The sequence below is a fragment of the Anomalospiza imberbis genome, chromosome 13, assembly GCF_031753505.1.
Source record: "Anomalospiza imberbis isolate Cuckoo-Finch-1a 21T00152 chromosome 13, ASM3175350v1, whole genome shotgun sequence".
NCBI classification, from domain to species: Eukaryota; Metazoa; Chordata; class Aves; order Passeriformes; family Viduidae; genus Anomalospiza; species Anomalospiza imberbis.
The window spans coordinates 13756416-13769410 of record NC_089693.1 but is presented as its reverse complement, the minus strand read 5'-3'; the positions used below and the strand labels follow the sequence as shown (position 1 = coordinate 13769410).

The 12995-nt window shown below is 37.8% G+C and overlaps 2 protein-coding genes across 10 annotated transcripts in view; both read right to left on the bottom strand.

Moving 5' to 3' along the window:
- The window catches only part of MYZAP (myocardial zonula adherens protein), a 59634-nt gene extending 54486 nt beyond the window's left edge, over positions 1-5148 (bottom strand). The window contains exon 1 of one of the 4 annotated variants that reach the window (XM_068204103.1): positions 4825-5148. The gene's annotated coding sequence lies outside the window, so the exon portion shown is untranslated. The remainder of the gene's footprint in view (positions 1-4824) is intronic. The other 3 variants (XM_068204104.1, XM_068204107.1, XM_068204110.1) reach the window with 3 other exon arrangements.
- Positions 5149-6177: 1029 nt separating this feature from the next.
- CGNL1 (cingulin like 1) overlaps positions 6178-12995 on the bottom strand; it is a 56509-nt gene continuing 49691 nt past the window's right edge. For 3 of the 6 annotated variants that reach the window (XM_068204072.1, XM_068204074.1, XM_068204073.1), the window contains 4 exons: positions 12426-12550; positions 11760-11868; positions 10720-10883; positions 9893-10153 (listed from right to left, as the gene is read on the bottom strand). In XM_068204072.1, coding sequence (XP_068060173.1) covers positions 10015-10153; positions 10720-10883; positions 11760-11868; positions 12426-12550 — 537 coding nt within the window. In that variant the 3' untranslated portion in view covers positions 9893-10014. Of the gene's footprint in view, positions 6839-6942; positions 7070-9892; positions 10154-10719; positions 10950-11759; positions 11869-12425; positions 12551-12995 lie in introns of those variants that run through there. The other 3 variants (XR_011003828.1, XR_011003829.1, XM_068204071.1) reach the window with 3 other exon arrangements.

The following is a 12995-nucleotide window of genomic DNA, read 5'->3' as shown; positions in this document are numbered from 1 at the left end:
AGACAAATATAGGACAGTTTAATTTATCATGCATGTCTGTATCTGAATGAAAAGATAGCACTCTAATTTTTCAGTCACAAATTCTTAGGGATCTAGATAGCATCACTTCAGATGTTGCTGAAGCCTATAGGGCATCAATACAGTTCTGATTCAGCAGAAAAATACCACCCCTGATTCATCTTCACCATTTCCTTTTCCATGTAGGTCTCCCATTCAGTTCACAACTGGGTCAGAGCCCACAGCAATGTGGCTCAAGATACACACGAAATGCCGGAAGCCTGTCACTCATTCTCCAGCAGTAGGTTTGGTTTAATCAGTCATGCAAGCAGGACAGTTCAGCGTAGATGTCATATAAAAATAATGCAGCACAGGAGCAGCAGCATTGTTCACACAGGGGTGTGGCTTGGCCAGGTCATGGAATGGAACCTGTTAAGGTAGGTAGGAGTGTAGAAAACAGGCACACCCACTGTTATATTGCCAGGCACCACTGTTATATTGCCAGGCAGCTGCATTTAAAATCATGTTCCACTCCCTAGAGATAATAGCAAATGATAGATCTCTTCTGATTCCAGCATTGTCATTGTGGCAGAAAATAAGGAAATTTTAGAGGCAGAAATAAATTGTAGAATGCAAGTTCTTCCTTAAGTGTGAGGAGTGTACATATTTCAGGGAGTGGGAGCATTAAGACAGGAAATCACTATATGTGTAAAAGAAGTCACGAGTGACTTCATTTAGTTTAAAAGGGAAAGATGAGGGATTTAATTTTGTTTCTCCACAGGAAAGGAAACATGAAAGAGTAAGAGGGCAAAACCAATATTCTGCTTCAGCACTATCTTCTGATAGAAGACCAGAATAGCAGGTGGTTGAATTCAGCCCTGCTTCAGGGCAGAGGATGATGGAAACCAAGCATTTGTCTAGAACATCTGTACAGATGCTACAGAAGTTCTCGGCTGTTTGGCTTCTCCCTTGTTTCAGATCTGGTTTAAGACCTCCATGTTCTCTCATATCAGAATAATGTACATGGGAATTTAGCAGTCCTTAATGGACTCTCACAGCCCACTGCCTATTCACACACACAGCTGGGACAGGGAGCTGTCCATAAAAGTAAAGTTGTTTAGTATAACTGAAAGATCTTCTGTTAGTTCTATTATTTATTTCCTTTCTACATACTAAAAAGAAGATTATTAGAAATCATATAAAAAGAAAATAAGGTGGAAGAGGAGGAAGGGGAGGTATTTTAACCATAAAATATCAGGTCATACTGACTTGTGAAATCAGGAGACCTTCATCAGGAAACTTGGGTCCCTCCAGCTCTAAAAGTATTCTAACAGACATCTCTGTATCTACAGTATGATGAAATTTTCTAATCCTGTCACCAAGAACTGTCTCATTTCCTCTGTGTGTAAGTCATCATAATAATAGGAAAAAGTAAAGTCGTAATCAATACAAAGATAATGTTGGGTCTAACTGGACTAAAATTATTAGGAGGGAATGTAGGAAGGACTAAATAGTTAAGGTACTTAATAATAGCTGAGCCAGCATGACTAAATGTTGCTTAGGGGACTTCCCCTCTAACTTTGGTCCTAGGAAGGAAATGGATTTACACACCTCACCACTTATATATTTGGTCACAAACTGTATCTGTGAGTCTGCATGGCCACTCCTCAGATTTCCTGTCTGTCATCCTTCAGGATGCTGCAGTCCAGAGAGAGATAAAAACTTCTGTCATTAGCATTAACTTGAAAATTGCATTTCCCTGAACAATTAACAACTATTCTTTTTCTCATAACCTCACTATGCTTAGGCATTTTGCTGCAGTTCTAGCCTACCCAGGTTACTACTTTGAGAAGTTTATTACGGGATAATAGAGCACCATTCCCACCTCAGGAAATCTTTGAGAGGAGTTTCTGAAGGACTGAAAAGCTTCCTGTGTGGCTGGACTGACTAACACATGGAATTCTATTAAGCCTCCTTGAGCTGGCCTAATAGGGCACATTTTCCTATATTTCTTGCTGGGGCAGAATTGTATCATCTTGCAGGGGTAAACAGAAATGGCATATCAAGAGGTGTGTTTGAATTCTTCTCTGTTGCAACTTTGCATGGAAAGCAAATAGTGTAGGGCTGCTGTATTTATTTCAAAATGCAGCTTCTGCAAGGGGTATTCTTTTCCCAATAGCTTTGTCTAAGAAGAACTCACAAAGCTTTTTAAAATTCACACATACACAGTCACATGCATGACAGTTGGGACGTAAGCAGAGAAAACAGATATAAGAGGAGTATGGATAGCAAAGAGTGCTTAGAACAGCCCTGTCTGAAACACCAATTCTCCCTGGTACAGAATAAGAACAGAAAGACACCAAATATCGTAACAAGAAAATTGCCCTACTTGTGCTCTCATTTTTTACTAGCATCTGCCTGATAATAACTGAGAAGTAAATGAAGATGCTCTGGATATTAATGTGGGTTAATAGAATTAAAGTAGCACAAAGGAAATATCTTATTGCCTTTTATAATTAACCTGGAGATCCATTGCTGCCACAGGTCACAGAGTAAAGAAGCCCTGAAGGAAGAGGTTGATACACACATGGTTGTGAGTGGGTTTACAGGCTTGGGTTTAGGTCAGGCAGAATGGTGAGCTGGTTGCCATGAAATCAGCCTGAGTTATCAGCCAGATTTGCCTGAGAGAGACTGACAGCAGTCTCTGACACAACTGACATGGGGGGAAGGAAAGGAAGGGATCTGCCTTCCCATGGGACCCTGGGAATTGGAGCTGTCGAAAACAGGATGTTAGACCATCAGTCTGCCCCTGGAAATTTCTATAAACCTACCTTTTAGAGAAACATTTACCCAATGATTAATATAATAACACAAGATCCAGTCCTCCTCCTTCTACAATTCATAGCCAAATTCCCAGTAATTTCTACTTCTGTAGAACAGAGGTTATAATATATGAATAGCATGCACTGAATACATTGAAAACACCTGATGGTTGTTCATTTTTTAGCTTGTTTTTAGTAAACCTTTTGGAGGAGTAACAAACACTGTCAAAATCTTAATCCACTGTCCTATGACAATGAATTTTTGCTGAAGTATTAGAATGAAAAGTATACAAAAATATTCTGAAAGCAGACAGGTTAGCAAGGTCTTATTGAGACATTTTGGTACATTTCCCACTTCTCTTATGACTGGAGTTACAGAGTCTCTATGAATTTTGGGGTTTTCCTCTGTTAATACAAACATTTAGAATTTTGATGGATTAACAAGAGAAGAGAACACAGACAAAAAGATCCTATAGAATTTAACACTGGACAAAAAAATGTTAAAGTGCCCTCCATAATTGTATTCCTGCTGAACATTCCTGTAGATTTCTCAACAGAATATTGTTTTCCTCTCCTTGGCTTATGCAAAGGAGAGTGCCCAACATGGGTGTAAATTGCAAAGGAAGATGAGCATAACTAGTATACTTTATGCATCCTACCCATACAAACAAATCTTCCTGTTTAATAAGATGCCTTTTCTGCATAAATCTGCTGTAACCATAAACAGGATTTCATCATCATTTGGAATAATTTCAGTTTGAAGGTGATTTTCTGACAACAAAGGAAGCATCTAGAAAAACAATTACTTGAAACATATTTGGCTGAAGTTTTGACCCTGATGGGAGTCTCACATAAACTTCCTCATCTCTAGGCTGGATGTCTGCAGTGCAGGAAAGGCACACAAGCACATGTACAGATGGTATGGTTAGATTGATCTTTGTCTGGCGTAACTCCAGCCATCACATTTTCATGAATAATGGGTATTCTTACCAGCTGAGAACTTCTGTTTTTGATAAATTATCACCATCAATACCAGTGTGTCTAATCATGCTGTATATTGTTTTTTAAATACCAATTTTTATTATCCTTGCTCTATTCTGGAGATTGTCACCTTGTTACAGTGTCACTGAACAGTCGAGACAAGATATTCTGAGCTTTTTCTGTCCTTCATAAATTAATTTCTTCAGACTCAAAACTACTCAATTTTCTGTCTTCTTAGAGTTATACAATAGTATCTGAGCACTTACAGCACCAACATTTTTATAGGAAAGCACCATCCTCCTTCTCACATCAGTCACTTCATGCACTTTAACACCTTGAATGCTACTTTGACTGTGGTTCTACACTGAAAAGGATTTTTGTGGAGCAGCATGTCAGTTTCTGAACAGATAACTTCCAGAAGGGAAACCTGGCTGTTCTGTCTTGTATTTCGATAGAGAACCGATTTCCATGGAGGAGGCACCGAAGATGCACCGAACCACTGACGGCCAAGGAGCCGGAGCCGCCTCGCTCTGCTGCCCCCTGCGGGCCGCGCTCCCCCGAGACCTGCTGGAGTCCATCCCAGACTCCACTGCAGTTCCCAAGTTTGACATTTCCAAATGTTTGCCGTCGAAAAACAGTATTTTTTTCTCAAAAAACAGAAATACCAAGCTCTTCTAAGCACAGAATAGTTTCAGAGGAGCAGCAAAGTTAATTGGGTGTTAATGTCCCATTTTCCCTCTCCATTAATTCTAATTCGTAAAAAATAGTAAAGGTGCTAAGAAAAATTGCACTGACAAGATAAAGTGCCAATCAAAGTTAAAACGTGTTGCTTGTATCTGACTCTATCTCCACTCAGCTCATTCTCAAAGCGTCCTCCCAGGGCTCACAGCTGGCAGCTGGGCACACTCACAACTGTGGTAAGAGGCACAGTTCCTCTGTGCTTGGTTGGTATTTTTATATGCTTGAAAAGAAAAGCTAAAATTACAAGACTTTACAAAAGTTTGTGGAATCAAAGCTCAATTACCTGATATCTAGTGGTCTAGGCTCGGCAGGCATAGGAAATGCAGAACTATTTAATCACTCACTGTGGAGACCTATTCAATACAGGAATTACCCTGTGCACTGACACCCCACAGAACAGAGCTGAGCTGACTGCACCACCGAGTTTCCTGATATCCAGTTTCCTCCCTCCACCTGCACTGCCCTTCAGCTGCAGCTGCTAATGTCATTTAATGGCACATTGACATGGACGGATGCTGCAGTTTAGACACAGCCTCCTGAGGCTTGGGTAATCCAGCTTTGAGCCGTAAGCACCTGCATTCCCTGGAAAAGCATTGTGAGGCTTTACAGGAAGAGCCACCAGGTGAATACAAACTCACCAAGAGGTGAGGTAAGCAGATATTGCACAAGTGAAAAAGCTCCTTATTGGGCTCAAATAAAGCTGAAAGACAGGTGTTTAATGTCATGGCCACAGTGCATCCTGATATTTCCTGTGCTACCACCCTGGCAATGTCACCACAGCAGACTGCAGATACTGCCCACCTCTTGCTGCACTTGTGGACACATGGTCAACAAAAAGTGAAGTAAAATAAAATCCCAGGCATACAGTACAGATTTTGCCCACAAAAAGAGAAGAATCAGCAGACACCTGGAGAGTACAACCAGGACAGGGGTATTGTTTTTCTTTCTTATCCTCTGACCAAGATACCCCAAAACTCTAAACTTGCCAAAAAACCTCAGAATGTCCCAACAGCCATCTATCAAACAGCCACGCCTTTCTGTCAGCACCTGGGAACCTGTAATTGCTGTGAATAAACTAATGTTAACTCTGTTTCCCAGACATCTGGCGGTCAGGTCTCTTCACTTCCTTTCTGGCCTGATGCATCTAAGCCATGCACTGGGTCTTCCAAGAGAGTCTGCACTTGTCACTGATGAAGAAAACCACAACTGCGAAGGGCAAGAGAGATCATCAGCCAGGTACTGTGTTAGAAAGCACAGCAGCACAGCCTGGTAGTCCTGACACACTCACCTGTACCTTTATAGGGCTGCTGTGTTGTAAGCAGCTGGCCCAGCAGGGTCTCTAAAGGGAACCTGTTTCATTTAGAAAACTGAATTTCCACGTTTGTGAGCATTTTGAGTTGGTTTGTCATATCAACACAGACCATAGTTTTCCATTGCGATTCAGTAATGCTTAAGAAGTTCACATTTGGGAGGGACATCCTGATCTACATTACGAATTTGATCTTATCTCTAAAATAGCTGGACACCATACACAATATGTACTGAAACAGCAAGGCACAGTGGGCTGTGTATAAAGTACATATAGCCTAATTCAGGAAACTTCCTTTCTTTGGTTGGCTGATTTTACTGCTTTTACATAGTTTTATTGGACTCACTTTAGTATTTTTCCCTTTCCACTTTTCATAGCCATTCTACCTGTTTCACAATAAACCATTTTCTTATTTGAAGAAAACCAGATTTGAAACTTCCCATAAAGCAAGGAAATCTATACTTAAGGCTGTTGTTCTGCAGAAAAGAAACTCCATAGAGCCTGCTGGTTACTGGGGAGCCAGACCTTCAATCTCAGATGTGTGCCAGGATCCTTAAAAGTGAAGGGAAGGTCAAAATCAAATTAATCAGAACTGGATCCTGAGTTGAATCTTTCCTGCTGTCTGTATTTTTTTACTTACTTCCCATTATGCCTTTTGGTAGGGTCCATCCTAGCCAGCTTGCATACAACCAAGATGAAAGGAGTACTTGAAACTAGTGAAAATAGCTTTGTAACCTAACACATAAAGCATTGTACAGAAAGCCCATTCTGCTGAAAAGTAGAAGTACACAGAAGGCAAAGCAAAACTCAGGTTACCTGTAATGGAGTTACCTGTAGTGAGTTCTTCCTCTGCATTCACATAGATGTGTCCCTACAGTTTTCCTACTGACAAATTGGAGAGCTTAAACTCTCATCCTCCATCTGTGCTCTGAATTTAAGTAAATTTTTTATTGCCTGCTCTTCTGCTAATGGCATGAAGCTTCAGGATCTAAAAAAGCAGTAAATTGTTATTAAAATGGAAAAAAAGATCAAATGTTCCATCTTACATAAAACAGACCCTGCTGACCTCATGTAAGTGTCACTGGTACCAACCATTAAAGGGCTGTCATGCTGCTACTGAAGTAGGTGAGGCAAACTGACTACTGCACTTGGACTTGTCTGCTGAACTTCACTCCCCTTCTTCTTAAGTCTTTCCTTTCTTACATGTGAAAAGAAAAACCTGTAATGCAAAAATATCTTTCTATTAATTCTATACCTTTTTCTCAAATAGCCCAGTGCTCCTGAGTGCATTTTGAGATGCCAGTGAAATTTCCCTCAGTATAATGTAGTAGGGTCAGGGGGTTAAACACATGACCTAGTTAGAACCTTATGCAAACAAAGAAATTAAATGTGTATGAAACCCTGGCAATTTCTAAAGAATGTTGCACTTTCAGCAAAGTCTTTGAACATTTTGCAACTTTACTTGAGAAGTGCAGTTGGTAGAAATTAAGCAGCTGAAATGTGTAGCTCTACTCACAGGACAGGAAGCTCCAGTAAGTGAAAAGAATCAACATTTAATTACTAAAATATGCTGTGTGATCCAGAAAAGGATTAAAAGCTGAAGCTATTGCACTATGTAGCTCACTCAGCAAAGCACACAGCTGGTCTGTAAAACATTAGGAAAACACATGGCTTCTGGAACACTTTGGAAAATAATTTATAAATCAGAACAGATTATTTAATCAGGAAAAGGGAAGAATTAAGTTGAGAAGAAAGAAGATAAATCAGAGGAATACACAGATTAATCAACAAGTTACAGTCTCATCATCAAGAGTTGTGGGGGGAAAACGTGCCTGGTGATTGAACAGTAAAAAGCACAGGGATGAATTAAAGTATTTACATAGTACAGGAGTTTCCTTAAATAAAGAGCAGTGCAGGGAAACACGTACAGGGCACAGCAAGAAGATACCAACTTTTCCTTTTTATTTCTTCAGGCACTAACAAAAGATATGATGTCTGAAATATCTTAATGTTTTTATGAAAAGGGATTTTCTTGTTATGTTTTAAACATGTCTTCTATATGAAATTCAATTATCACATCAAGGTATATGCACAAAGTAGAACTGAGAGCACTGACTGTTTATTTTAAGTGAATTTTTCTTTTACAGTTTAGTGTAACTGGAGGTAGATGCAATATTAATTGATTTTTTTCCAGTGGTTTGATATAAGTAATCTCTGAACATTATAGCATAGAGTACTGGGGATTGGAATCAGTTGCTTGAAGTTAAGTCTACATCAACATGCACATGGCACAACAAATAAATCACAGTAGTTTCTATGATGATTGTCAGTACAGTGTTGCACAGGTCTTCTTGGATGAAAGGCTGTTCCTGTGATGTCAAAACAGTAATGCCAATACTGCAAAATATTCCATGTGTATGGTACTGGAAAATATACAAGATTCAGATACAAAGTATTACAACTTTGCTATTCGTATTATTTCCTGTATAACTCAAATGATCGAAAGCAAGTTGAAGAGAATTACATGGCAGAGTCTGTGATCTGCTATACAGGAATACATTTCTGACCTCGCAGGCAAGAGTTTCATTTCATGTAACTGTATGAAAATGGATACTGCCATTGTCAGGACTTTTGCCTTAACCACATCTGCCAGCCTCACTGTCAGAGCTGTTAAATTTGTTTTCTGCAGCAGATCCCTTTGTGGGAATAATGGAAGCTCCCAGCAACTTCAGTTCAAAGTATTTTTTACAATTCCATGGTTACTTGATCAAATCAATGAACAAGTGCTCACTAACCTGTAACTGAGGACAAATACTGATAAATAGACAGGACCTAACTATGGTTTATTAATAAAATTTTGTAGTAATGCCCTTTCCTTAGAATTCTAGATTTGCAAAGGAGCAAAACCAGTCTAGTGAAATATACGTGGCAAAAAATACTTTTAGCAACAAAAGAGAAAATGTTTTTAAAATAAAATCTTCAATGCTCTTTCTTTTAAATTTCTCATTACGTTTGTTGAATAGATGGATAACCCAAAATACAGATACAGATACTTCTGTAAACTGAAATAGCAATATATATCTGCAGATATGACCATGTACTGCAATATATCACTAGTAGATGGTCAAGAAGAACTTAGAAAGAAAAATCAGATTACATGCTTTCTGTTTCCTTGGTGCAATTTCTTGCCAGCAGCATAAAATTTTTGTATCAATTAACAGATTTAAGCATGTACTTAATTCAAAGACCACGAGTAATTTTACTGGAACGAGTGGGACTCTTTAGAAACTTGCAAGATAAGACTGTCCCAATGTCCTCAAATCAGCAGGCCTAAAACATTCTGGCTCTGACAGAACTGAATTCCTTTCAGGACATCATTCTCAACCTTCCCTACTAAAAACAGAAAGCTTCCCAAATGAAGTTTACAAGGAAGTTGAAGCCAAGCCTCTCTCATCATGCAGATTGATGGTCCTTTTAAAGTCAACAGGCAGGATTAACACTTGACCTCTAATATACAGAACACGTACAATAAAACTTACACTGTTTTTTAAATGTACTTCCTGGCCCAGGAACTATGAATCTGCTCTGTAATGCATGAAATGTATTCATTTTCATTTGTTTTTCTTTTAGTGAAAACCCAAACATAGTATTCAATATAAACTTAAGGATTTTACATATCAAACTGATTTATATAATATTTGAAACTTTACAAAATAGTACTAAAGTAGTCAATAAAAAGATCAAATTTAAAATATTTACATTCTATACATAATTTCCCCTTACTTACAATTATTAAATAATCTTCCATAGTTTCCTTAATTTTAGGGAAAAGCTTTTAATAACTAAAAACTAATTTTGAATTAATATCAGATGGCTTTTTACTTGAACATAATTTTAGCATTTCCCATTTCCAATGTGAAACATTATTCCCATGTTTTCAGTAGCAGTTTATAGATATATATAGTTTTATAGGTGTTTTATAATGCAATCCTGTTTTCTACAATTAACAGTGGAGATCTATATAAGAAAATGGCACAATATGGATGGAAACATTATATTCCACACTTTAAAATCCCTTTATGTCATTTGGCTTCTAGAATATCCAGTTTCTTGATAATTTATGTTATTCTTCCAGTACTTTCAAGGAATTGCATCCATACTTATTTAGATTTTTGTGTCATCATCTTTTGAGAAATTATTTCCTGAAGGTACTTCACAGAGACTATCACCATCCGTGCTGAAGTCATCATCGTCATCATCATCAGAATCAGCCAACATTTTACTTGGTGACTTCTTCAGTCTACTAAAACAAAAATACACATATTTGCTATTAAAACAGCACATCTATACACAGCACGCTTACAGAAAGCTTTAAGCATTGACAGGCAGGATTTACATTTTTGAAGGATGTCAAAGTGCTGTGGCAGAGGTTATCATAGACTACATCTTATGTGAAGGAAACATGCACAAGATCGAGCAATCACATTTTCAAGCACCTCTAACTGAAGTGGCAGAGAGAGGAAACTGTAAACTTTGCACACTGGGATGTTCACAGATGGCCAAGGAAAACTAACACAGGATGGCTGTACCTCTCAGCCATTAGGGTAATTTTTACTGCTACAAATGGTAAGAGTGTCAAGTCCCACCACTTTTTTCCATTTTATATTCCCTGCCTCAATGACTTCATTCAGTAGGGAGATCTTGGAAAGAAGGCTGGGACATCTAGAGAGTTTCCCAGGACTGTCAAACTGTGTGTGCTGATGACAAACTTGTAGAGGAAGCCCTCAGTTTATGGACGACAGAAGCAAGTGGTCAAATGTGTGAGAAGTGGTGTGATACAGAACTGGAAGGTCTGACAACTCATCCTACCTTAATTCTTTTTTTGCAGTGTTAAGCTGTCCTTGCAATTGTTCATTTATGTCTAGTTGCTCTTCAAGTTCTCTCTGAAGTTTCTTTTTAGCATTTTCCAGTCTGTCTATTTCTTCTTCAGCTTCTTCAACTTGACGTTTCATTGCTTTCAAACGCAAACTCAACTGCAATATTTACATGTCATCTGATTAGAGGACTATTTTAACAAAGGAATTTTATTCTTCCAGCATCTATGAGAGGGAGAATAAAGACAAAACTTTGCCAGTGTAGTGACACTGTAATCCTCTGCTTCAGAAATATTTGAAAATTTTCTTCGACTTAAAGAAAAATAATGTGATACTGTTTTTTTACAAAGAAAAACCAGCAGCAAGCAAAGAGAGCTTTGGTAGAATAAGACAGTATTACATGACAGCAAGAGCTGGTTATCAATTACGACAGAGTAGAGTTATAAGTTGTCTAAGTTAAACAACTTTAGCAGACAGATACTATAAAATACATTTCAAAAACCCAGATGATTGTTTAAGATCCTTCCTGTAATGGATGTCTGCAATTTGAAATGCACTGTTCATTCTCCAGGCAGAATATTAGCTGTTGGCTCAGTGCTGAAACAAACCATGTTTTAATCAACAAAGACCACAGTAATGGTAGAGTACATTGCTATTGAAACATCAGTGTGTGTTTAGACTTACAGCCTATATTTAACAGCAACGAGCTTTGTTCTTTTAACAAAATTTTATGGTGGCAAAACAGAATATATTACTTGTTGGTATATTTATAGGATCAATTACTGTGTGTTATTTGCTTTATTTCTTAAATTAGCATTGCTTCTGTAACTTTCTTTTCATAATTTTCAAAATTAATAACAATTTAGTACTAGACAAAAGCACATGATGCAATGGCAGCTGCAAATATCACTAAATGGGAGTTCATAAACAACAGAGTAATCAGTAATCAGTAACCCCTATTTGTCTTGTATCTTTTATATATGATGGTTTATACTAGTAGGATTAATATCAGATATCTGCGTATCTTTCCCCTACCTGGTCCTTCTGATCAGTCAATGACAGATGTTCATCATCTACTTGCAACATTAACTCCTTCACTTTCCTCTCAAGTCTGCGGTTACTTAGTTGGAAATTGACTCTATCCCTAGTAAAAAACCAAAACCAAGAAAAGGCAGGTTTGTAAAAAAGGAACCGAAATGCTCCCAATCCTGATAATTTAATTCCTTAACAATCTTATAAGAATTAAATAAATAATTCTGCTTGGATTTACTGATTCCATGCAACATATTGAGAAAATTGTTCATAAGAATGACTAAGGAGAATTTCTTCTGAAACCACAGGAACATTTAGCAACAAAAGTATACTCCTCCAAGATTAAACAAAAAAAGCAAATATGAAATTGGATGTTACAGTACAGTTAATATTTCTAAGCCTGTTCCTGATATTAGACTTCTATAAAATAAGGAGCTATGGAACCATGTTAGCACTGTGCCCAGTTTTAAATTTTAAGGCAAACTTCTACTGTGCTTGCAGTAAAAAAGAAAATTTGCAATACTTTTATGAAACAGTAACCATTTTAATTTGGCAAAAAAAAAAAAAAAAACCAAAACAGGTTAATTGTAATAGAGATTTAATATCAGCAAGAGGCCATAATAACAAGCATAAATGTGCATGTTTTGATCTTAACATTACTGGTTTTACCTCTCTTCATTTGCAAGTCGTTCTTCCAGCTCTGTGATCCTTGCCTCCATCTGAGCAACAAGTCCCTCCTTACTGGATCGGTAAGAACCCTCCAGGTGCAGGATTCGGCTCTTCAAGTCCTTGTTCTGTGGTTGGAACACACTTGGTTAATACCCACTTCTCAGACTGACAAATATCACCTTAACACCAAATTCATGTCTCCAGGAAAACATGTATCAGTATGTACAGTGATCAGTACAGTATTTAGTGAACATGGAAAGTCACTGAGATTTTACAGTTTACTACAAACAAATTTTCTACTACTGTGGCTTATTGTAAAGAATTTACTGTTCAGCTTCAGTTCAAGTTTTAGGATTAAATGGACACTTAAACCTCAGATAGTTGCAAGCCCCTTCCACCAGTACTTTTTAATGTGCCATTTTTTTTTCCAAATACTCTGTCAGATCTGTCTTATGCTCCACCCAATTATTTTGTAAAATTCTGTCTTCTTGCCCTTTAAATCACTGGCATATGGCTAGAACAAGCAGACAAAGAAATTATTAACATCCAGTACTGCTTTACTTTATCAAA